The following is a 27,291-nucleotide window of genomic DNA, read 5'->3' on the forward strand; positions in this document are numbered from 1 at the left end:
CCGGTGTCCTTCACCGTAATCACGGCGCAGTAGCCTACAGACCATTCAATCAAATGTTGTCAGTGTGCGAGACGAACGATGTATAAATCTGGAGGTCACATCATCACTTATCATGCTTATTGTAAAAAGTTTGTCCAATGCATATACTGTGTGTATTGTTCCCGGGTATTGTCAATACAGTCAAGCAAACAGGTATTATATTTTGAAAAGGCCGCTATAGTATATTCACAGGGGTGTCTTGAATGGCCAATCATATGGGACATAATCAAATTGCAGTGACTGCTTCCTTTGTTACCACATGTCAGTCCTCTTGTGATTATTGGACAATGAAAACCAACAAAAAACGAGCCAAAGTGCAGGCCCTATGCCTAAAGCTCGAGTCCGAGTCAGTCAGGATTTGAAACTCGAGATGAGCCATGAATCCTAAAATATCGAGTCGAGTCGAGTCGAGCCAAATTATAAAAAATTACTTTCTAAAGCAAAAGCTTTAGGTACGGTATTATAAGCAAATTGTCCATAATAGTTTTAAACAAGAAATGTCTTTAAAAAGACAATGCCACGGCTGAAGATCAAGTTTCATAAGCATTGCTGGTAATTTATTTTGTGTGTAAATTAATTAACCGGATGGGACATATGGGTATTTATTGGTAAATACCACCAAGGATATACTAAGAAATACAAATGGTCATGTTTTTTGAGGTGGGACCCAATTGTGTCACATCTTGCAATTTGTCAAAAATCAACTCCTTTTTTTTTGTATTTCTGATTATAATTCAGAAAGTTTTCACCCAAACTATGTAAACATATACATTTTTAGACATCATATATTGTCAGGATTGCAAATCTGTAAAGTTTGAGTGGATATACAGGGTGTACCAAAAAATATACAGGGTGATTCCACTGAAAAATACCTATAAATTACATTTCTTTACCACTCCAATATTTCTACATAGTATATTAAATTGGAAAATGAACTTGATATTTGCAATGTACACAATTATTCCTTTCATTAAATATATAGTTTGTTCTTTATTTGTTAAGTCCGTTGTTTTATACAGCATGTGAAAAAGTTGTATTAAATTGATTAATTTAAGTTTTAAGTGCCATAAATTGTAGCCTTTGTTAGCAATTTAAATTTGGGAAATATATTCAAAATAGTTTAAAGAATTGCTATAATATCCAATTCCCATATGGTGTTCCAAAATCAATATACATTGAATAATAAAACACCGATACTGAGGCTGTAACTTGTAAACAGGAAGTATACATACAGCAAAACTTGTTAATCTGTTAGTCGACATTAAACTTGCTGCAATTATCTAAACTATTTGAAGTTTTGCTCAAAAATATCAGACTTACCTTCCACTCCGAACTCGAGCCGTCAGTCACAGAAAGGAAAAATGATGAGAGAACAATTAATCTTTTTGGAATGATTTATTTTGCGTCTCCGGGTATGCATTACTTATTTGTATTTTTCCAAACGTGTTGTCGTGTTTTACTTCCTCTTTTATACTCCATGTATAGTATGTATTAGAAAGTACAACGCAGGCAGTTCATGCACAAATTTTGGTTGGAATTTTGACCTCATCCACGTCCAAACTCAATTTCCGACACTACATCCTGAAGTGTTATTCTACTATTCATATTCAGTATCTGATTTGTAATATTTGAAAGTAGACGAAAATATAACTACAACGTTTTGAAGAAACTTTTAAATCAAAAGGACTTAAATACACGATGAAACGTGGTCTTCCGTCTATGGTGTACATCAATAAATAGCCTGTAACATGATACATGCGAAACTTTAATTGTCATGTTTGTTTCGTGGAAGGTATAAATTATTATTTCGAAATAGTTTCAGTAGGGTTTTTAAAATATCCGTCTCTGTGTTTATTTATGGGGAGCCCTTAAAGGGGCATTGCTATTTTGTATTAAATTAATTTAGACACGATGTTTAATTAGTTTCATTGAAAACTGTGTTTATTTTAAAGAGTCACGATTTTTTACAACCTTATAGCTCTCCTACGCACAGCTAGGACCATAGACTGCTAGGACTTAACCTGTTTTCCATCTACAGCATGCAGCAACAACCAATTGCGAAGCTTTTTTTGATGAATTTAAATTCAGAACTCTTCAAATAGAAAATCTACGCAGCGGTTCTAAAGTACTTTCCTTTCATGAGTTCTTTAAAATATGATCGCGTTTGTAGATAGATAATTCAAATTTTGGGTCCGAGTTAATTGAACACATAGTAATCGGGTACCGTACCAATCTACTATAATGAACGGTAAACTATTGAAATGGTAGTCTAATAATAATATTGTACTTAGTAAAGACAATAAGTTTGTTGTTGCTCTTCTTCTTTCTCTTATATTTGTTTAATTCTTTCCTTATATCTTCCAGTTGTTGACCTTAACACTCTTAGAACAACGAAAAACCAACAAACTGCAAAATTACATCATGCGTTTTGACACTGATCTGTAATTGCACTAATGAAAAATATATTATTGCTATTGCTTTACATTTACATCTACAGATCCTGAGTAAAATAAGGTGCATTATTTTAAATATTACTCTCAAATTATTAAAACATGCAATATAATACAATACAATACAATACAATACAATACAATACAATACAATACAATACAATACAATACAATAATACAATACACGCTCAGAACGCTACAGACCACAATCTAGTGTTATGCATAGTCGTGCTGGAAATTGATCGATACACCTTTTTGCTTTGAATTTAATTTTCTCGGTTAAATCAAAATCACATTAGGCCTATTGCTTTTCATTTGGCCAAGAAAATTAATTTTAAAGTGAAAACTGTGTAGCTCACAATTGTGTTCATTTCAACACCGAATTCGATAGCTTCCAGTGCCTAATTAAATGACTATAGTGATCCTTGAAATAACAATCGTTCTGAGTGTACAATACAATACAGGAAACACTAACAACCCAGATTGGGTTTCCATAAATTGGAATAACACAAGGAAACAAACACAACTAGAGCTGCTGTGGCTCGAGAGCCATGAATATCAAGCGTTGATCACAGATTCTCAACTGCGTTGGTGGTCTCTGCATGACCTTGGGCGTCAACCATTACATACAATTTATTACCCTCTATATTAGATGGTCTTGTGATCAATTACGGTAACCAAAGGGTAATTTGACCCGAAGACCTCTGCATGACCTTTGCCCTCAATGACCCTAGCTTGAGTTCCCCAATTCTGGCAACAATAAAATCAATGTAATTTAACAAAATGACTCTATTGATGTTTGTGTAACATTTTACACCATACTTTTTTACAACTTTACACAGACTTGGACTACTGGTTAAATTGACCAGGTTTGTTGTTCATAGCATGTATAATTGGGCATAGTAGTAGCATTTTGAAGATGTTCACAAAATGACCCCTAATAACCCAACATAACCTTTGACCCTTACCTATATACAAGTTATAACAAGCTTGGATTGGCGGTTCTTAGGGGTAAGTGCCACTAGTGACACAAGTAACATTTTAATATAGATTCCCACAAAAAGACCTCTAATAACCCCTACACGACCTTTCACCTGTATATTTGTTTACAACTATACCAAGTCCTTAGTTCTTGTCATAAAGCTTCTGGTACTAGTAGCATTTTAACAGAGTGTGAATGAGAATCAGAAGAAGCAGGTAATTAAAAACTTATATCAGTTGAATAAAAGGACATTTCGTGATCCACAGCCTCGTCCCCCCCCCCCACACTTTTCTCACAAAAAAGTTGAGATTTTTATATCACTGGAAACCTTTGGCTACATAATGTTTATGTACAAAACAATTTTTGCAGATTAATTCGTTTGGCAAAGACATCGCGAAATTTGAATTTCGTTCTGGTATACCAGAACGAAATTACAACACATTGTCTATGGAGTATACACATAATCATGCATAACTCGCAAACGCAAAATCAGAATCAACTGAAATTTTTGGAATAAGCTTTTTTCGTTAATATCTACTGAAAATGTCATAAGAAGAGGATGCTGGGGTCACGAAATACTCCTTTAAAAGTAGACCTGATATAAGTATGAATTCGTAGCTCGACGATATATAAAGTGTACAATGAATCGTTTTGAACAACCCTTGTTTGACACCAAGTATGTCCTACATTTTAAATGCTACAGCTTATTGATTGATTGATTGATTGATTGATTGATTGATTGTTTGATTAATTGATTGATTGATTTCAATGAGGATGGTTCAAAGACAAGTAGTCGATCAGTAAGCTTACTGCAGTAGATCTATTTAACTAATACACATCCAGATCCACTCATATAATCAATGTACAAGGGTAGACTGACCTATGACCATGTTGACCTTGACATGAACTCTTAAGAAAGTGTCAGGTTATAACTATGAAATGTGTCAGATTTCATCACAATTTTATACATGCAACCCGGTGACCACCGGGTGACCTTTGACCCAAATCATGTTTCCCAATGTCTACCAGCAACCAGGCAGCAAGTATCCTTACAATTTCTTGCGGCAATACAGTGTAATTTAGCAAAATGACTCTATTGACCTTTGTTTGATCTTTGACCCCATGCTTTGTATAAGTATGATTAAGTATGGTGTTCCTAGCATTTTAATTTGGAGCAGTAGTAGTAGGTATGTCACAGTGGCTGCACAATAATTCTGCTACACTGTGCATGCAAGCATAACAGTGAATTGAAAAGGGCGCGCTTCAAATTTGGCCAATTTTAGAAAACATCCATGTCATTAAATGAATTTCTTCATTTGCTTCATTTATCCAAATTGTTTACATTTTTAATATATGGTGTGTGAAGCCTTTCCGAGGCTAACATCGGGTCCTCAAAAATTAAAAATTGTTTTGTTTAAGAGCTACTGACTGTTTTTATGGATTTTTGAAGATCGCTCATAAATCAGTAAATATAGGCCTATTGAAGTAAAGGAACTACCACCATTTAGCTGAAATACTAATCTTTCTTAGCATGTAAATTAATTCCGATGACAAAATGTTAATTTAAAGTCTCATTGCAACTTAATTTTAATTTTTACTTTTCGGACTTGGCTTTGAGTAATGGTGACACATACCATGTTTACAGTAAAAATTAAAATTATATTCCAGACACCGTCAAAATGTCAAACTTTTTATTTTTTGTATTGTTTTTAAATAATTAACTGCAGTTCATTTATTCAACCTCATAACAGGATCATACTTAAAAAATTTATGATGAATGAACAGACGTTCATTAAATATTGAAAAAACCCTAAAATTACTCATGCCTAATTTGCATAATAAAATCATAAATACATAATTAGCTGTAATTACCTAATTTGCATAATTAATTACTTTTTGTGTATTTTTGTTATCAATTGAAAGAACTTTGCATACATAATGTGTGCAAAAAAACCCGCACCTTTATATCATGTACGGTTTTCTATTGGCATCAATTTTGCATATTAATTAGCTGAACTTAGTCATTTTTTGAGATTTAATTTGTCTGCAGATTGGCCGAAATTGCTAAAATAGTATATTTGGTTAATTTATTATAATTATTCAATGATAGATTTTTTATTTTTGTTTTCTGTAACGAAGTCAGGAAAGATAGGCATTTAACATGTGATATTTATATTAACGCTGCTTTTTCAAGCAAGCGTCCAAATATACCTTCAAAATCTCGAAATGTGCCAATTTTGTCATTACAGCCATTTGTGGCAGGATTTCATTCCATCTACGAGCATCTTTAAATTGACACTACGTCACAATGCATTGACCGATTTCAATTCTGTTTTTTGATTTTTGATGCTTTAATAAAGCTCAATAATGTAGGAACATTAAATAACGTGTTTCTGCTGCGATTATTTTTGAGGTGATATGCCTACTAGTAGTAGAGTGTTTAATATTTTCACAAAATGATCCCTAATACTAGTAATTCCTTTGATCCCGACACAACCGTGATAACTTCAAACAAGCTTAGGGCAATGGTTCTTTTAGCCAAGTTTGGTTGAAATCGGGTCAAGTGCCTGGCAATAGTATCATTTTAAAGATTTTCACTAGATGACATCTAATAAACCCTACATGACCTTTCATCCCTATCTATATACAATTTAGGAAAAGCTTGAGTCGATTGATTGGTCGAGGTAAGCACAAGCGTCTATCAAGTCCGTATGTGCCTTTCTCAAGGCAGTAAAGTAAAATCTGTTTTTTTTTTTTTTCTCAACACTGCTCAATTTTGACCAGAAGGAATCTGCGTCATTACCTTTCTGAAAATAAGCTAATGTATATACTGTTATATACTTATCATCATTACGTTTAGAGATTAAAAAAATCTAAATTACTGCCTTTAAGAAGGTATATACGGACTAAAGTAGTGGTATAATTGAGGGTGAGACGAAAGAATCGGAGGAACCAGAAGAAGTTTCGACTTTAAAGTCGCCTGATATAACATGTGAAACGATAAGTTAAGAACTGCAAAAATAACAGAGGACCAGACACACATAATGTTAATATAGTTCCTCTCCCTATACGGGTTCACAAGTTCTACTCCCTATTCCAGAAAAATACAGCACTAATTTTTTGGGATAAAAAAAATATTATCCTGTTTTACCAAATGAAACATAGCTAAATCCTAATCCTTTAGTTAGTCCTAACTGGCAATAAAAGAACAAATTTAATATTTGGCCAAGTTTTGGAATTAATGGCCAAAAACACGTTTTTAGGGTGTTTTTCGTATGCTGTGACAATCATGCCTAAAGACTTGTACTAAGACTAATTTCAGTTTTGCATTCTAGTTTTTAGAAAAGACATGTTTCATTTTTATAACCCATTATTTAATTATAGTAATACAAAAAAGTGGGATTTAGAGCAAAATTGCATGTTTTTGGCTCTTTTTTCAAGAAATTGGCCAAATATTAAAATTTTACTTTTATTGCCAGTTAGGACTAACTAAAGGATTAGGATTTAGCTATGTTTTGTTTTGCAGAACTTGATCATATTTTTTTAATCCCAAAAAATTAGTGCTGTATTTATCTGGAATGTGGAGTAGGTGCCACTCGTGATGCACATGTCACACTGCTCGACTGTAGAGCACACTGTCCTATTCTTACATGTAGAATGATGCTACTCAAAAGTTGTTTGACTTTTCCCGCTAACTGCCCAATCAGATATCAGAATACCACACCCTGTGGGGAAATATGGAATGTTTGCATGGACTGCGTGGAAATACAAATTTCCTTTTATTTGTAAACTAATCTTCCACTAACATAAACACTTTTATCATAGGCATATTGCCACAAAAAACTGAAAACAACTTCAGATTTTAGATTTTTACAAGGAAGAGGAAATATTATATGGACCGGTTAAAGGAGCATAAAGAGAAGGAGGTATTAATTAGGTCTAGAGAGACCCAATTAATCCTTTCTCTGCAAACCCACACAGATGATGAAATGGAATTATATTCTATGATTTCTAAAAAAACGCATTTGTGTTTTCAATAGGCCCTATAACAGGTAATATGACTAGTTTCCCAGCAAACACAAAACGTTTTCGACATCATTCGCAAAAGGTTATAAAAGGTTGTCAGAAAACGTTTAAATGTCGGGTTATATAAAGGGTACATTAATGTTATAAAACGTTTTCGTAGCATTAAATAACATTTTGTTGGTAATTTTCTGCACAGCAAACACAAATGTTTTACAGAAAACATTTAAATGTCGGGTTATATAAAGGGTATAAAAACGTTCTAATAACATTCCAAAAACATTTGTGAAAACTTGGTACAAATTATTCTAAACAGAATGTTATTTTGGGATTGAAAAAATATTTGGCAAAAAATGTTTGCCCAGAATATTTACAATAACGTTTTGAAAATGTTTTTACGACCTTTATATAACCCGACATTTAAATGTTATTAAAACGTTTTGTAAAAAACATTTTAAGAACATTTCTGTGTGCAAATATTTTAACATAATGTTATTTAAGTGTTGACAAAATATTTGGCCAAAATGTTTGCAAAAATAGTTTTCAATGACATTTCGAAAACATTCTAAAAATATTGTTGTAGTGTGTTTTCATGACCTTCATATAACCCGACATTTTAATGTTATTAAAACGTTTTTTACCTAAACCAAAACCCAAAATATAACTTATTTAAAACTTGTTTGCTGGGTTAATCTTGGAATTTAATAATTTCACAATTTGTTGGCAATTTTGAAGAGAGTCTCCCAATCACGTGTGTCAAATATAGGTCAGAAGAGTTGTGCATGAAAGTTGTGTGTATGAATTGTATAGCTTCAGTTCATTCAAGTTCATTTGATTTCTGTTAAAATGAAAGCCGAATACAAAGTCAAATGGAAAGTCGAACTTTGTGGCATCTGCTGCAGTTAGGACGCTGGACAACCGATTGTTATTGTTCTGCAAGGCTCACTCAGTCATTTAATAAGGCAATACAAACGATCGAATTTGGTATTCAAATGAACAAAATTTTGAGTTACACCTTTTCAGTGTAAAATTTTTTTCTCGGCCAAATGAAAAGCAATAATTTTCATTTTTTCAGTAAATGTCAGGAAAAACTGTAATGCTTGATACTGTATTTTTTTTCAAATCTTAGTGTTAAACTTAGTCGTGAAATTCAGTCATTTAGTGTAAGATTTTCGATTTTGATAGGCTTCAACTCTGCCCGCGAGCCTTTTTTGGATCAACCTTTTAGCTTTTCAAAGTAATATAGTTCGCTAAAGAAGGATTTTTCCCAACTTTCTAACGCACATCACCGTGAGCGATATATCATAGTTTTGTCAGAATTTCCGTTTTGATTCCATAATTTTTTACTACCAGCTGACACATTTTCAAATCCACGCGTGAAATACTAGCATTGTGGATCGATATCTCTGGGTGCCCGGCCTGGATACAGTGTTGCCAGAACTTCAATATAGCAAAGAAATTACCTAGTGTTTCAATTGTCATGAAGGTGACTGGGTATAGTGCCTTTTGTTTGTGATTGCTGGCCACCGAAAGTCATAATGAAGCAGCCAAAACAATACAAGGTTAAACATGGAAGTTTATAACAACCTATTATAATGACCTAAAGGAAAAATCATTTATGGCAACAATGAGCCAAATTTCCAAAATTCACCTCATTTACCAGAATTGGGGATTTGGGCTTCCAAATCGCTGGTCAGGCAATCCTGGTTTTCAATGGAAAAGGGACCTGGTTGACAACAATTGAAATATCGATTATTTCTGCTGGTTGCTCTCGAAATAGAGTACTGAGTTTGACATTTTCGGAGCATGAAGGAACAAGGGTAAAATAAAAACGGAAATTCTGACAAAACTATAATATATAGACCCACACGATGTGCTTTACAGAGGTGGGAAATATCTTTCTTTAGCAAACTATATTAGTTTGAGACGCTAAAAATGAATTCTGTAAAAAGCTCACGGGCGAACTAAAGGCCTATAAAATCAAAAATATCACACTAAAAGACACAATTTGATGCTTAATTTTAACACCAGGATTTTAAAAAAAAAATGTTCATCCAAGCACTATGTTTTTATTTGACATTACTGAAGAAAAAAAAAATTTTGCTTTATATTTGACCGAGAAAATAAATTTCATAGCAAAAAAGGTGTATCTCGGAATTGTGCTGATTTTAACATGTATCGATCGACTTTTAGCGCGACTAAGCAGAACAAAAGAACGGTTGTCCTGCGTTTAGACTGGCTGAGGATATTTCAAAATAAATAGAACAGTTGTTGACGAAATTAATGGTCTGCAATACAAGGTCTGCAATAGCCGAGTCTAATTCTGTTAGAAGAATTTTAAGGTTAAAACCTTTCTAATGCCTCTGTCACATATAGACGGATTGGGTCAACGTACATCGCCGTTTACAATAATATTTGATCCGGTGGCGAAATCACCAATCCGGTAGAAGATTTGGGTTGGGGCATCACAGGAACGTATTCGCAACGAACATGGCCATTTCGTCCGATTTTCGTTCGTTTCTCTATGCGTTGTGGCCGGTAATAATCCTGCAAGCGTCCCATGTATGTCCGATATGTATTCGTTCAACGTCCGGCAAATGACCCGAGGTGAACGAGGCGAATGTTCGCCAGTAATGCATCCGTCGCCAGCAGCAGCGACCCTCCCGAAGACCTCCAGTATACAGTGTGGGCCAAAAACAACTTTACCCAATTTCAGTGGGTGGTTGCTCGAAGTGTAGAAGAGCTATTCATAACATTGTTACATATTCTAAATGTATATATTTCTAAAAGTGTGTGATGAAGAAATGAAAGCAAAAGAAGCTAAATTAACAAAATGGTGCTAGTTTTACGTCCGAGGGTCAAAAATCACTTTGTCCACACGTAATTCAATGGGATGTGTCCGATTGCTAACAGCAAGGTATACATATGCGTTAGGCATACATGTAATTGGTAAACACGTTTGGCTTTTCTTTGAAAAGTGATGATTGTTTTACATGCATGAAAGAAATACAATCAATTTTAACCCCCATTTACTTGTCATGTACTCGAACTTCTCTCCTGTCATTGACCAACAATTAGCATAAAATTTCACAATTACAAAGGTTTTATCGGGCGCAATTTTTGAATTTTAAATAGGCCTTCGTGCATTTTTTGACCGCGTGGCTTATTTCTAAATAGATTTGCAAGGTGTCAAGATAAAGTTCACAACACAAGAGATGACTTTTATGGCAGAGGTATACTTAATTAAGCAGAACAGAAAGCTTTTTGGTAGTAAAGCGTCAATTTCGGATTCGTTTCCCGAACGTAAGATCCCACCGAAACCTACCATAACTCTACATACGAACAACTTTCACAACCTCGGAAGTGTGATGAATAGATGCAAAGCACGGAACGGACGTCAAAGAACTGGTGGTTCAGCTGCAAATATTGCAGTGGTTCAAAGGGAACCTGCAGCTAACCCCAGAGTCAGTTGTCGACGCAACAATTTGCCGAACATACCACGAACGCAAAAAAGTTCAATAACTGCAAACTTTCTTGTAGATAACATTTCGTAATGACAAAAAAATCAGGTCTGAGGTTACAATTACTTTGCGCGTATTTGAAGAGAATTGTGTTTATCTTTGCAGCGTGAAAGCTGCATATCATGACGAAATATCATAGCTTGGCATTTAAATTTTTCATGTTTGATTTATTTGATTGTATTATATAAAATTGCTGAACAAATTTGTGCGTACACTGAATGGTTCTCATTCTTTATCGAACTCGCCATTGCAAGTGATGCGACGCGACAGCTAGTATAGACCTTCGCGTGGACAACGTTAATTTTGACTCTTTGATTTAGAACTAGCGTCACGTTTTTAATTTGATACATTTTTTAAAAGTTTTTTCACCAAATACTCTAAAGAAGATGTTCTTTACGAATATGTGAAAACAATTTGCAACAGACTTTTCAATTTTGAGATATGAACCTTTTAAATTGGGTAAAGTTTTTTTTGGCCCACACTGTATAAACGAAAGAATAAGGAACAAACTCGGGAAATATACAGAACACATACGGTATCGGACAACTACCGAACATGTGTGTTCGGTACACTCCATGCACAAAACTTGGCGACGGACTTAAAGCCATTTATATAACATTTCCATAAGAAATAGAATTGTATTTCTTTGGTATAAAATGTTAGTTTTCACTGTCAGATATGTCCTTTTTTAATTTGGGCCTAAACAGAAGAGGCAAATCAAAGAAAATCGCTATTTAATGACCAGCACATTTGTCACCAATGCGAGCCACTCATTCGAACTTGAGTCGTGTCGGATCTTCTGATATGTCACTACTGCCCGCACGTCATGTACGTACTGTGTTATGGACATCGCGTAATATTTCCATCGTATTAATAAAACGACGGTTCCTGCGTTTTATTATGAAAAAACTCATTACAGCACTTAGAGTCTTGATTTTTGCAGGGTATGTTAGTTTACTAAAGTACCTAATAAAAAATTTCGAAAAATATTGAGGGCGTCCTCCTCAGCAAATGTTATAATAGGGCTTTAACGAACATCATCATTTGGCGGATGATAGCAGGATATAAAAAAACATAAAACGAACACTGACGAACAACAACGGATTTACGTTTCTTGTACGTGTACGTTTGGCCAATCGGGCGATGGGATGTGTCAGTGTGACAGGGGCATAACGTCACTGAAACGGATGTATAGGCCTACACTATAAAAGATGGGTTTAAAAGAGAACAGTTCCGGCATTGACGTGATTATAGCTCGTGGTTTTGAATACCGATAAATTGGTTGCATTTCCAAGCTGTTTCTGTACTCTCCTTGCAACATACATTTTCTGGATTAGCCAATTTTTTGTACAGAAACCGGAGTTAGACAATTCAATATCTTTGCCTTCCTCACTCTTCTCGAATCTTACACTAACACAAATCTTGCCATATATAGTACCTTACTTATAGCTTATATTTCATATAACTAACAAACAAACAAACAAACAAACAATAAATAAATAAATAAATAAATAAATAAATAAATAAATAAATAAATAAATAAATAAATAAATAAATAAATGTATAAATAAATAAATATTTAATCTAGTCTTAGCTTGGTAAATTAGAAATAAATCAAATCAAATAATAAATCAGTAATTAAATACGTAAATAAATAAATAAATAAATAAATAAATAAATAAAGAAATAAATAAATAAATAAATAAATAAATAAATATATATATAAATAAATAAATAAAATACATGAGTTAAAAGGATTGTTAAGACTGATTACAACTGATCTTACATTATAGCACCTTCATCTCAGAGAAAGTGGTGTTAACTACCCTATATGCCTAAATCATCATCGTCATAATTTCCGCCCAGCCCAAAGCTAAAAAAGGCTAAAAACGTTTCCGAAGTCCTCGCGCATTTTATTTGGAGCAATTTTACCGCATTTCGTGTTTTATTGAGAAATCCAAGAAAGCAGAAAATTAATTATTTTTTCTTGTTCATTTTGTTTTGCAAGCAATAGAAAAATTAATAAATCCTAAAAAAAAAAAAAAATGATTTTCCTAAACCTTATAATTTTCATATCTAATCTACTCTACTGCACTGATTTTAGATTAGTCCTGTCTCTATATAATTGTAAAAATTCAATAACAGAAATAAGAAACCGCATTCTTATTTTATATTTTGATTTTCAGGCCACCAATGGGAAACATGTCCGCTATACTGGCCTAATATAAATATGAGAGCCACGAAGGAAACTACTATATACAAGGAAAACAGGATGTACTTAGTAGTCTTCATCTAATCATCTGAATTCCACAACTAAGTAGGTCTATAGTATGGTGGATATTTTGTTTTCAATCATTCTAGAACTTATGAAAGTCTTTGCCCCGGTCTTTGTATCGGGGCATGGATAAGAATTTGTTATTTCTCGACCCAAGAGCTAACAGCAATTTTGTTCACTTGATTTGTTGTGAGTAGCCTTTCTTTTCTCCGGCTTTTTCTTCAATTATGTTTCTTTCTTTTTTCTCCATACACATGATACAGGCTAGCATATTATAAGCTTGAGTCTGGTCCAATCAGGACCCAAGCGCGTGTCCATCCGGATCGACTAGTTAAACAAACAAACATGATTATGAACAATGAAACTCAGTGGTCAGTATTTTTGCAATACAATATTGTTTGACATTTTAAAGTCAATTTATAATGCTGCAATATGCATAGCAGCGAATTAATGGGGGGGTATTTCGTGATCCTCGGACTCATCTCCCACTTTTCTGAGCTGTTTTTCTTGGATTAGCAGTCTGCGCATTTGTAAGACTATAAAGAGGCACCTGGTCGAACCAAGACATCTCAAGGTCACTCAAAGTGATGATCTCCCTATTGCCACCAATAGACATTTGGTAAATCAGACCAAAGCAAACTTGAAGTATATTTAAGATGAGATGTCTTTGGTCTCTCCTTATACTCCACAAGATTAGGAACGAGGAGATCAGGCGCAGGCTGAATGAAACAAACCCCATTGTTGAAGTGTCCCAAAGACGGATGAAATTGTTTACCATGTTATCGTATGAACAGACTTAGCTCTTGACCAGAGCCCTCGCAGTACCTTAGAAGATCCAGTGATAAATAAACCCGAGCAAGTGACTAGTATTAGTAAAGAAAATGTACATAGGCCAATCCCTGCCTGGTTTAGACCATTCTGTAAAAATTAATACCACTCCCAGCAGTACATGTACATGTACAGAGCTTGCCAAAGGCAAGCTTCACTATAGGCTAGCTACATAAGTCACCAACAAGTAAATAGGACCACTATGCAGTATAGGACCACTATGCAGTAAAGATCACTGTCTACCTTAGATATTGGTCTACAAAACGCACCAACCGCGAAAGTCCACTCACCGAGCCGCCCACAGCTGGTCTTTACTATCAGAGGGCATATGGCATGGTTTTTCATTTTTTCTTTCAATTGGATGGAAAACAGGTTGGCTTTGGAGCAAAGCTAGAACAGACTGTGCCTTTCGAAGATCGACCTCGCTTTCCCTAGGTCACCATGGCACACACCATCCAAAAGATGCTATCCGGCCTGTACACTTTTAAGGCCAAGAAAGGTAGTGTGTGAAAGGGTTTGCAACTCGTGCGTGGCGTGGGGATGTTGGATTTACCATATTAATTAATAACAATATAACTTAGTAGTGTTTAGGTTAAGTGGGAATCCTGAAGTACGAAATTAGAGATTGAGAGCTAAGAAATTTCTTGTTATTAACCCATTTCACTAACAAGATTTTGTAGTGTGATCAGTTCCATTCATTGTAAGAGCATATACAGTGCTTTAATATTACCAATCATGCATAACAAAATGTGTACTAAAACTATAACTTACTTATTCTTTGTACACCAACAATTAAAAATGTTGAAATAACAATCCTATAACATTTTTATACGCTTACTTTTCTGTCGTTGTTATTAGTCAGTTCCTGACGAAGCACTTTCGTCGGTTTGTTCAGTGATAGGTTCAAGAATAGAACCTTGCTTTTGAGGCGAGACGGGTGGCTGTTTTTTATCCGAGAGGGCTGATTCTTTCTGATTTGTGGATTCTTTCTTTTCATCTGATTTACTTGACGTGGCTACTTGTTTTGAATCCAACGTCTCCGATTCTAACGCGTTCATTGTCATTCCGTCAATTTTTGTAATCAGTGTATCATTGTCTTCAGTATAACTTTCACCCGTAAGGCGAGTATCACCAGACACTGATGTAGCTCCAGTGGCTGCTGGCTTCTTCATCTGCTTCACCTTGGGTTGAGATGGTGGCTCAGAACAGCACCTGGCACAGATAATTTTGCGTACATCTTTCTGACCGTAGCAGAAGAGAATGAATATCAAAACTCCTTGGAAAGAGTTGCAGATACAGAAAAGTAGCTGGAAGACCATTTCCGCCTCTTCAATAGCAAAGAATCCAAATACCCATGTTATGCCGAGAAGTATAGATACAGCGAACGCATTAAGCAGGCGCTGGGAAATATCTTTTACTCCAGTCTTCTGAAACACTTCCTCATCGTCAGCTTCACGATTTTCAAGATCGGACTTCATAACATAGGCTCTAGAGCTTAGAAGCTTTCTTGCAACTAAACCGAATGTGATTATGTTGTGTAAGATGACCAGCCCGATGGGAAGTAGAAGACCGAAAAACAGACCGTAATCAGGTGCTACGAAACAACTGCAAAGATAACAAATAATGCGTAAGTAACAAATCATTAGACACATTAAATGGGCTACAAGCTTCGACTATTTTGATCATGAACTTGTTCCATTATTTAAACTATGTGTAGCTATCTGAAAGTGGATCATGAATAGAGTGGCAGCGATGTGTCAATTTATAAAATACACTGTCACAATTTTCAAGATCGGACTTCATAACATATAGGCCCTGGAGCTCAAAAGCTTTATGCAACCAACCCAAAGGTGAAGAAAAGTGGTCTTGATAAGTCAAGAAGTGGTTGTTCCTGGCCGATAGTAAGCCACGGCGAAACGCAAAACAGTCAAGCATATCCCCTGGCGCGTCGGTTTTGACCAAGTTGGACATCGCGATCGGAGGGGACTGGGCTGGTTCTACAGTTTCACTTTAATAAACTTGTTTTGAGTACATATTATATGTTATAGAAAAGGGTTATAATGGTCTGATGGTAGAAGTCAACTACAATGTAATCTACACGAATATAATGTGTAAAGTTAGAGATCTGGACGAAAGGCAACACTCTTTTACTGTTAACTTATATTTTGAAGGAAAACAACAATAATGCCACTTACTATGACGGCGCTATGTAATCGCGTTGTTTTATAGCTAGCACCACGCCGACTGGTATCAAACCAGCACCTGTCAAGACATGAAAAAAATAAATCAGGAACAAGAAATGAAGGCGTGAAGGAGCGCAGTAAAGCGATAGGAGAAGGAAACATTTCATACATGTGGAATTGAAAATGTGTGGTTGTACATGTTGTATGAATGCTATATGATATTGTATAATGTATCAGTAATGACGTTAATTATGAATGGTAAATGCTTTTGCAATTGTAACTTAATAAATGCACAGATATTCCTGGAGTGCACATTTATGAATTTTTCAACGAATTTATTTCGGTGTGTGTATGTTGCGGACGAGGGGTGTGTATGTATATGTTGGGGTTGGAGGGTGAGGGATGTTTGTTTTTGTATGCACATGAATATCACCACTTGAATATGAACATCCTTTATCTGCAAAATCTTACCCCAAGCAAAAAAACTGGCTTTAATCAGAAACTTCCTTCCCACTCTGCCTGATTCAGTAACCAAGGTGATATACATATGGCGAGCCTCAACCCCCATCCATAGTACTGTAGTTAAGACGAAGTAGTGCAGAAATGCTGCTACAATGATACATCCTATCTCGGAACCGGTGCTGTCAATACCGAGCAAGAAGGCAAAGTATAAACCTAGCATTGAGATGCAGAACTGGATGAGGATCTTACGTTGGAGACTGATGCGAAGTCCTCTGTAATAGTGTTAAAACATTCAAAAACAAAGAGGGAGGCTTTTGGTCAAGAGAATAGCCGCATGGCTTCAATATTAATACGGTTCTGATACAGAAGTGGTAGGAAGACGAAGGCCACAGTGGAACGAAGGCGGAAGTCTTTCAAAGACTCCAATGAATGTGAGACCAACGATACTCAATTCCAATGATAAGGTCACGTGAATGCCGCCGAAGAGAAATAAATGACACTGAAACTTCATTGGCAAAAAAAAATGTTTATTATGGCGTGATTTAAAAGTTATTCAGTTCTTTTTGCGCTAACCATGTGACATGAGTCTTTTCAGTATATAAAACAATCTGCCTTCTCTCGCTGTGGATGTCTTCCGACCCGGCTTAACACCAAACCATTTGAAAGCTAAAGTGGTAGGTATATGCTACTGCTTAAAATTTCAATACCTACACATGGCAATAGACACTTACCTGCAACAAAGGAATGTCATCAATGTCAAACACAGTCCAACTATTGAGAAAGCACAGCCCACTTTACTGATGATTTCTAAGGTGAAATTCAAAGTCCCTGGTTCCGAATCTTGACCTTGCTGACCTGAGAAATCCTATAGTAAAACAAAATGTTTATTAAGGTGTTCAAGGATGTAATTATTATTACCTTAATTTGTATATTTTGCAATCGGTCGAACGCGCAGGAAACTTTCCGTTACAGCCATAATATACGATCTTATAATATGAAATTGGTTAATTTTTTTCAAACCTGATTTTTTGGCATATTAGTAATGTTTACACATGTCCCAACTTGCACCTAAATGGCGTCAGCCAAAGTTCGACATAAAGTCATAATTCATGATTATGACTTTATGTCCTTCCATAGAACTGCATGTTAAACGGCCAAAATAACCAGTAGGGTTTCTTTCACTTTACCTTGTTATTTCAGCTCAAAAAACCCTTTCCGACTATTATTACTAGTATTATTTCAGCATTTTGAGTATAGAATAACAAATTTTAAATTTAAAAAAATCGTACTTTAATTCTTTATTAATACACAAATCAAATAACGTATTTTCCCATTTTTGACGATACCACACCACAGATCGTATGTAGAACGTAGTCAATATGGAACCCAAAACGAAAGTGGATATTGAGTGCTTTGTTGGCTTTTATCTTAAGTTTTATGGTGGGCAAAACGGTGAATTAGGTGGGGCAATCGGCTCCTTGTAGTTGGACCCTACACATTGTTGGAGATTCCAATTCAAGCGTAATTTGTGAAGAGATCCTTTTTGCACATGAGTCTGCATTACTGTTGTTGTACCTGTGACATGGGTGAGTGACGTTCATATGGGGATATAGATTATATTTCACCAGTAAATAACGTGTAAGTTTTTGGGCTACTTACGCAAATTGAAGTGAGTAGAATTCTACATAAATGAGTATCCTGAACTGGTAGACATTTTGTGAAGTTAGAACCGTTCGTATTTAACTGACACAGACGGGCTATTTACAACGACTGAACTGGGGCCAAGATTCCACCAAGACAAACTTGACCACAATTTGCGATTTTTATCTTTCTTTGAGCGTTTTTCTTAGCAACCTGATTATATTCTGTCTCCTCTCAAGTTGAGAGTAACGCCATGTTGGATTTCGTATACAGCAGCATATTCGAATGGCGCTACCCTAATCCCTCGGGACATATACACACGCGTAGAAGGGCGATTTGTCAGTACGCTGAGGACGCAAGAACGTAAACGTACTGAGTCGAATCTGTCACTGCGAAATCCAAATATGCAGCTGCTCTCAATTTGAGACGAGACAAACTACTCTATATTCGCTTGTGATAAAGAGAGGCAGCTCCGGAGGCAGGTAGGACTTCTACGTCCTACCACATGCATATCAGAGTTTGTAAGATGGTTGCAGTGACAGCGGGTGTGACAGTATATTTTTCCTGACTCTAATAATTGAGGAGCTGGTTAGAAGGCTGTATACTTACCACAAGCACTGCAAAGTTTGTAAGATGATTGCAATGGCAGGTTATTTTTCCTGACTCAGCACTCATCAGTTCGCATCCATCTTCTGCCCAATCGCCGATTCCATTACGCTTGCTAAAATCCCAATACACGCATTTGGACGTGTTCAAAACGGCTTCTGGTATGGCTTCATTGCCCTGAAAAACCAGAATTATATTTCTCTGTTGTGTCAATATGTTCAATGTGCGCTGGATCCCTCTATCAGCTAGTCATGGACAAAGACAAACTCTAACTAATTTAACACTTTAATCAATTACATAATATATTAGCAATTTTACGATTGACAGTGATCACTCTTGTTAAACATCAATGCCAAGATTGCTTTGACTTTGTGTAAGCATAATAATAATGTATAAGATCAATGCGTGATCAACAGGTTTTGTTTCTTGAAGAAAAAAAACAGTTTTGCCCGTTCTATTTCGGTAACTTAGCGATAGGCTATAATTCACATGACTGAATCTTACTAATTTGAACAATCTATAACAATTAAGAGCTTTCTGTACCAAAACCTGTTTACCGATTTACATCTTGGTCTGATATTTCATATTTCATATTTTTCGATGACGGGTTTGTGCTTCTCGAGGTTTAAACCTACGTGCTTTAAAATGTTCCCCTATGCCCAAATTGAGTTGACTTTACATGATCACAAAGGACCGCCTTTTTCATCTTTTCATCTCTTCATCTCTTACCTGTCTCAGTTCAATCTGTATGATAACTGGCTTCTTCAAATTGGCAACATCTTTACCAAGGACAACAGCTGAGATTGTTGGGCCAACAATCATGGAAGCGTTTAGTTCGCCTAGTGTTTGTGACTGGAATAGTTTGTTGTCGTTGTATCCAATAAAATTTACTTTGGTGCCAGTACCTGCAAATGAAAAAAAAACACGCATTCTTGCTATCGTCTTACCAAGGAGGTGGGGTGTTTTGTGTCATGGTGTATGGAGAGGTGAGGTGTGTGGTGCGTCGGGTGTTTTTGTCTACAAGCACGCAAATGGTGTGTGGGGCTAAATAATTATCTGTATATTTGATCTGTTTAATTAATTAATGCTTTATGATCGGTTAGGCTATTAGGATGTGTCTTCTAGCCGTCAAACACTTCGCTTTCCTTATCAACAATTGAAAGAAGAAAAAACAGTATCTTTCGATTTTGCACCAGATTCACTTCTCTTCTTTAATTATGATTATGAATCCCCTAGTTTCAGCACAGGGCAAACTAAGCAAAGTTAGAACTGCTGTTTATTCAATATACATCAGTATATATCTCAGTATCATATTTTCATAAATAAAACGGCAGATATATGCGAAATATCAAATTTTCGATTTTTACAGCCACAATTGAAAACTCTGGAAAACTAGCTAGATAGGTAATAATTATCAAAACTTCCCAGTATGATATTTAAGTTTAAGAGGATTTTACCCAGAACACGTGCAAAATTTCTTAGGAGAGATTCGTATGTTTGAAGAAATTAAAGTTTTTAGCACACAAATTCACTTCTTCTATGTCTTTATAATAACCTACACATTCCACCAGGGTAACTATTCTACCGGGGCCAAACAAAATGTACTGGCAGGCGCATTTGCAAAACAATGCAAACAAGAAAGTTTGTAGAGAGAATCTAAACTTCGATGGGTCCTACCACCCAGCAAACACAAAAACGTTATAAAAACGTTTTAATAACATTAACCGGGTTATATAAAGGTCATGAAAACGTTTTAAAACGTTTTGTATGAAAACACACTACAACAATATTTTTAAAATGTTTTCAAAAATGTTATTGTAAACTATTTTCGCAAACATTTTTTGCCACATATTTTGTCAACACTTAAATAACATTATTTTAAAATATTTGCACTCAGCAAACACAGAAATGTTCTTAAAATGTTTTTTCAAATCGTTTCAATAACATTTAAATGTCGGGTTATATAAAGGTCATAAAAACGTTTTTAAAACGTTAATGCAAATATTTTGGGCAAACATGTTTCGCAAAATATCTTTTCAACCCCAAAATAACATTCTGTTTAGAATCTTTTGTATCAAGTTTTCAAAAATGTTTTTGGAATATTATTAAAACGTTTTATACCCTTTATATAACCCGACATTTAAACGTTTTATCTAAAATATTTTTTGTTTGCTGAGCAGTAGATTATCAAAAAATGAATTTTAATGTTATGAAAACGTTTTATACCCTTAATATACACTTTATATAACCTGACATTTAAACGTTTTCTGACAACCTTTTATAACCTTTTGCGAATGATGTCGAAAACGTTTTGTGTTTGCTGGGCACATGTAATATTTACCATTGCTTTCTCCAATTTGAAAAAGCGCATCCTTTGGCAATTGAATAGAACTTCCAATAATTTGGTCGTCTCTGTCCTCATTTGGATCAAAACTTCGACTGCTATCCGCACCAAATCCGTCATTGGTTTGTTTAATGGCAAACCCGATACCACCTCCAACTTGTGTCTCACTAACGACGACACCCTTAACAGCAATGTTAGGCTTAACAGAGCTCAAGTTTCCATACGTCTCAATAGTGTAGGCTACTTGATTCTCAAACGATCTGATTATTTGAGATGATGCGTTTGCAGATTCCTGGTCATCTGATGTTATATTCGCAGACAGAATACTGTTGATGGCTTTGATGACACCCTCAGTGACCTTTTTAAACAAATTTAAAAACAAAAATAAAGGTCTCTTTATTGGTATTTTCAGTCGCACATAGAGATGATTGTTTTCATGCTACGAGCCGATGTTACTCTCGCGCAAACCAAAAACTAATGGATTTTGTTTTGTGTTTGTTTGTTTATTCTGACAGGATAGACATTCAATAGTAAATATTCCTACAAATGACAAACGTTGTCGTTTACTCCGTTTCAGATCATAGATCATAAATACATATTATTACATTGGGTTTCAGAGAAAAACGGCACTCCCTTGCTCAGATTGTCGCGAGCGCCCTGTTAATGAGCGACATCGTCGCGGAGCTTTATGTTCATTTTAAAGGCGCCGATCTGCGCCGACCAACGATTTCACGCACAATCGGCCAATTAGATTATTGGTCTGTTGCTATGATTGTCAGACGATTGATTCAGCCAATCAGAACCCCACTTCCGTGTGTATGCTCTGCATGCTCTCAAAATGTAAACAAGTGCCGTTCTTCTCTGACAAAAACTGTAAGATTACTGAAAATACCGGTTGGTGCCCTTCACGTCGTTATGGTTATTAACAATATACATAAATGACGCATAACCTGGGCCATATTAGTTTAAATTGACACAAAATAGTCTTTTTGGGAAGTAAAATTGATCCAAGCATGTATAAGCATGTCATTTGAAACTGTGTAAAATACCTTTAAATGTCTGGATAGATATCATTATTTATTTTTATTGTAACAGCCTTTTCTGAAGAAAAAAATTCTTAATGTCAGAAAATTAAACACTTGCGTCACGACAATATTTATCTTAATTGATTGAAATGGTATTTTCTAACTTAGAACAATAACAAAACTTACATTTGGTGAAGATGATTGAACTTGAACTATGTTATCAAACGTTTTCTGTACATCTGCAATGTTAACATCTTCTGAATTCTTATTGGCATCTTCAATAGCTCTTGCAAGTGCGTCTGTAACTTCTTGCACATTCCCTTCAGTCACTGGTGTCTTTAAATGTCAAAATGGTGGAATACATTATACTAAATTAGGATACAACTTGGAATCACTCTCTTCAAAATTGCAAAGTAATTTACGATTACCATAATATCTTTTGCATTTCAAATGCTAATTTACGGAAAGACAAAACTTAAACTTGATTGTATAACGAAGTACCATCCGGCACATTTCAGAGAGATATTAAGGTTTATGAGCTGTTCTGATTCGATAACTGTTTATCAAAGTATACTGTAAAGTAGTGGTAATGGTCTATTGCCATTTCGTCTAATACCATTTCGTCTAATTCCCGTTTAGTCTATATCCAATTGGTCTATTACCAGAAAGGCTAATTGCCACCTAGTCTAATAATCATATAGTCTAATACCCATTTAGTCTAATATTGTTTGGTCTAATAACCGATATGTCTACCAACCATATAGTATAATAACCATTTGGTCTAATATTTCTTTAATAACCATTTGGTCTAATAACCGTTTGGTCTAATAACCGTTAGGTCTAATACTCGTATGGTCTAATAACCAGTTAGTCTAATACCATTTTGTCTATTTATTAATAAGATAAATGCTTGTAAGACTAAATGGTGTGTAGACCAAATGGCGATTAGACCAAATGATTATTAGACCTATTGGTTATAGACCAAATAAGTATTAGACTAAATGGTTGTTAGACTAAATGGTTTTAGACTTATTGGTTATTAGACTTAATGGTTATCGGACCAAATGATTATCGGACCAAATGGTTAAAGGACCAAATGATTATTGGACGTAGTGGATATAGACCTAATGGGTTTATACGAAATGGATGTAGACGAAATGGATATTAGACCAAATGGTATTAGACTAAATGGCAAATCCCCGTCAACAAAGCTCTGGATTTGGCTACTAATATTAATATTTAAGTTTTCCGATATCATGTTAATATCTATTTACAAAGATAGATGAATCATCCTAAAGGTAACAAAATGTTTACCAGTAACGAAGAAATTGAGAAATAATTCACAAACCTTAGACAAATGTTCTACTCCTGTCCTTTGTTGCTTTCCGCAATTACTTATTGTAAAACTGGTTGCCCACTGACCTCCATTGATTGGATCATTATAGCATTTTCTTTCGGCAAGTCCCAAATTTCCTATTTGTGAAGAATAGAAAATGGGTATTAGTAAGAAATGGCAAAATGTTTAATTCTTTAATTAAGATCATCTTGCCCCCATCCCCTACAATTGTCCATGAAAGCTAACTCACCTGACTATGTTACATATTCGCAGATAAATTGCATTTGCCATGCTGAAAGGCAAACTAGGTTAGTTTCCAGGTCTTAGATTTTCATGTCTTAGTTTCTCATGTCTTAGTTTTCCAGGTCTTAATTTGCCAGATCTTACTTTACCAGGTCTTATGTCTTAGTTTCCAGGTATAAGGTCTTAGTTTTCCCGGTATTATTATTAAGTCTTAGTATTCCCGGTAAGAGATCTTAGGTCTTAGTTAACACCCTTCGAGTCGTCCTACCTGGTTGTAGTACATCTACCAACACTACCTCCACCATGATTCGGAACCTCCTTCGTGTTATAGGTGTCATATACGCATACTTACGTTTTTCTGTGTTCACAGGACATCTTTCTATTGATTGAACCATCACCATTTGTCCAGTATTAGTAACTTCAGGCCATGAGAACTTCTTTTCTCTAGTTTTTTGGCAGCTCGCTGCAAGAAATAATTCATTAAGTGAGGACTAAAAACACATGTTCTTGAGGCATCGAGAGCGTAACATGAGGTGGATGTTTGCAAATGCTTACTTTGCGCCAAGTTTACGGTAAAAGGCCAAAATATCGCTTTTATTTTGTCCCAAACACATTCCTTGATATTTTCTTTTCTCTTTCATATGTTTTCCTGTGGCATTCGTTCTTGTAGGGTGGACTTTAGGGTCCAACAACATCTTTTGTTGCTGTGCCCATGTATTGCAAGTACAAAGCAAAGTGCAGCGCCTTGCCGAAAAGAACTGCATTTTGTTTTTACGTATTTTGAATAACGTTGAAACTTACGAATTTCACACAAGTCTCCTGTAAATCCCGTTTGACATCTACAACGGTCTCCTTCACAAGCACCGTCATTCTTACATCTACAATACGGTGCTTCGTGACCTTCAAAGAGGAGAGACGAAAGAGGTTAACAAATTAAATCCAAAAAATATGAGTGATTTTTTTCATGCCCATATAATCGTGGTAGCTGATGTTTAAAATATTTTGCGTCTAAACTAAGAAGAATAGTTTATTTAATACTGATGCTTTTCTTGAAAACTAATATTTTGGCGCAGAAAAACACCAGGCATTTTATTCTTCAACTGATTGATCCCGATTCTACACTCGTGCTGGTATTCAAAATGAGATCAAAGTAATCAGAATGTTTTATACATACCTCCATCACATGAATATTCGAACTTAAAATATGATTTGAATTTGTCGGCACAGGGGTCACCAAAAGTTTTTGTAAATCTTTTTAAAGCACATGTTGGTTTTCCATTACATGTTCGATGAACATCCGTTGAAACATCTTTTGAACAGTTTGGGAAGTAAGCTTCTCCTCTGGCTCCGCAATGATCATACTCGTCGTGTTTTACTGTTCTAAACGCAGCTGACAGTATCATTAAGTTTCCAGTCTCACAAATTAGAGGCATATTTCTGCTTTCACACAAAAACAAAATTTGTGGCATATTTTCGGAATCTTGTGTCTGTTGTCCTGCAGTAAAGCAAAATTGTGTCGTATAGGTACATAATCAAATAATGGTAATTACAATGCCAAATAACTTTATAAATAAAAAAAATTATTGATATTTTGCCTACAAATGTATAAACAGGCTGTATCAAAGCCAACCCAACTGCATATAACCGGTCTAATACTGCACAAGGAAGCTGATTGAAAAGGAAGTCTAGGAGATTGAAGTGGCCCTTGCCAGAAGCAACAGTTACTAACTCTTCAAGATCCTGAAATCTACGAAATCTGGTTTTTACTGCAAGCAACGCTAAAATGGCTGCTTTAAAACTTCTCCAGACGAGTAATGAAGTGATGAGAAGAATAATTCAGCGAACATCTGAGCGCCAATTCTCGCGATTCACAATACAATGCGCCACCAACGGTTACTCTTGCTTGTCCAATTTTTGACCTCCCGGGTCGACTTCGCCTTCCTAGCCACCATTGAATTTCTACGCGAGTGTCATAATAATAATGCTGAAACTACTCCACGAATGATTCCGTGTGATCAATAGATCGAAAAAGGATCTACTACAATTATTGTAAACTTTTGCTTAGTGTATATTAACGTATATTATAATTATATTGACATTTTCACAATGACATATTCCTGTGTTGTATTCGTATTACGTGGGCTTTGGATGTCGACATTTTCCCATGATGCACTGCGTATTTTGGCCTCTCCTCAGCTACCGCTGGAGGCGCATCGAATTGTGAATCGACGGAATTTCTTCTGAGATGATGAAGTAATTCGCTCAACCCCGAAACCTACCAAATGCAAACTCATAGAAAAAGCCAGCAATAATTTAAAAAACATCAACACTGCCTGTCGAAGGACTGAAGCATGCAAGTGCATGATAACGGTAGTGACAAACTGAATCAAACCTACTACAGGGCCAGAGGAACAGTTTGAACATTGTTCGCCAAGTAATAGAGAAGGCCAAGGAAAGACCTAAGTCATGAAAGTGCAACTAGCATTTAAGATACATGAAGGCGCATGGAGCTTTTTAGTGTGGAGAATGTAAGGTGGGCATTTAGAATCAAAATATGCTGGGTGGATTGGTGGGTCAGAAGAAAGGCTTTTAGAAAAAAAAAACAAGGTTAAAAGATATCGCACAATTACGGAGCCCGGGAAGTGACATGTAAAAAAATAGAAATTTATCTCGAGATAACCTGTTTATCTTGAGATAACCTGATTATTATATCGAGATAATTATCTCGAGATATTTTTAAAATTTTACATGTCACTTCCCGGGCTCCGTACACAATCGATGAATGACGCAAAATAACAATTTAAATCATATTACATACCATTGCATGAATATTTCACCTCCAAACCATATGTATATACATCAAAGCATGGATCTCCCTCAAAGAAGGTATCGTTGACCGTGAAAGTGCATTCATTGCTATCACCACAAAATTGACGAACAACATCTAATGAGTTCTTGGGGTGACAGTGTGCTAACGAATTCGTACTATTCTGATGGTCAACACACCTGCCCGGATCTTGTAGTGTTTTGTATTCTGCAGATACCCACCTCAAAGTTTGCACTTGCGAACATTTTACACTCACTGTTTCACCTTCACATGTCTTAATCAACACATCCGGGGGAGATTTTGCCGTTTCCATTGATTCGTCCTGATCTGTTGATTGAAAATTTGAAAATAATTAGAACTTAGCTAATCCTTAATATGCAAAAAAATAATAATAACAGAAAACAAAATATTATGAAGAAAAAACCTAGTTGTTTGATGCTAAGCACACTTTTCACAGGTTATTTATGATGAAAAAATCGTAACGATCATGTAAGAGAAAAGCACAT

The 27,291-nt window shown here is 35.4% G+C and overlaps 2 protein-coding genes across 2 annotated transcripts in view; both read right to left on the reverse strand.

Moving 5' to 3' along the window:
• Positions 1 to 14,860: 14,860 nt before the first annotated feature.
• LOC140153243 (adhesion G-protein coupled receptor G2-like) overlaps positions 14,861 to 27,291 on the reverse strand; it is a 33,764-nt gene continuing 21,333 nt past the window's right edge. Inside the window, exon 6 of the mRNA XM_072175941.1 lies at positions 14,861 to 15,723. Coding sequence (XP_072032042.1) covers positions 14,973 to 15,723 — 751 coding nt within the window. The 3' untranslated portion in view covers positions 14,861 to 14,972. The remainder of the gene's footprint in view (positions 15,724 to 27,291) is intronic.
• LOC140151681 (adhesion G-protein coupled receptor G2-like) lies at positions 16,313 to 19,832 on the reverse strand. Its single transcript, XM_072174017.1, has 5 exons — positions 19,740 to 19,832; positions 19,014 to 19,187; positions 17,495 to 17,628; positions 16,773 to 17,035; positions 16,313 to 16,380 (listed from the first exon to the last, which is right to left on the reverse strand). Exons 1-5 carry the CDS (start codon positions 19,830 to 19,832, stop codon positions 16,313 to 16,315), a joined length of 732 nt encoding a protein of 243 aa, XP_072030118.1.

This window comes from Amphiura filiformis, chromosome 5 (genome assembly GCF_039555335.1).
Source record: "Amphiura filiformis chromosome 5, Afil_fr2py, whole genome shotgun sequence".
Lineage (NCBI taxonomy): Eukaryota > Metazoa > Echinodermata > Ophiuroidea > Amphilepidida > Amphiuridae > Amphiura > Amphiura filiformis.

Bases quoted from the DNA above. Each gene is read 5' to 3' on its own strand.
- LOC140151681 (XM_072174017.1), bottom strand. From the start codon at position 19,832: ATGATTGTTGGCCCAACAATCTCAGCTGTTGTCCTTGGTAAAGATGTT. The intron at 17,629-19,013 runs GTAAGTATACAG...GTTTTACTATAG, and splicing joins CAAACTTTGCAGTGCTTGTG to GATTTCTCAGGTCAGCAAGG. The intron at 16,381-16,772 runs GTAAGATTTTGC...ATGTCTTGACAG, and splicing joins AGCCAGTTTTTTTGCTTGGG to GTGCTGGTTTGATACCAGTC.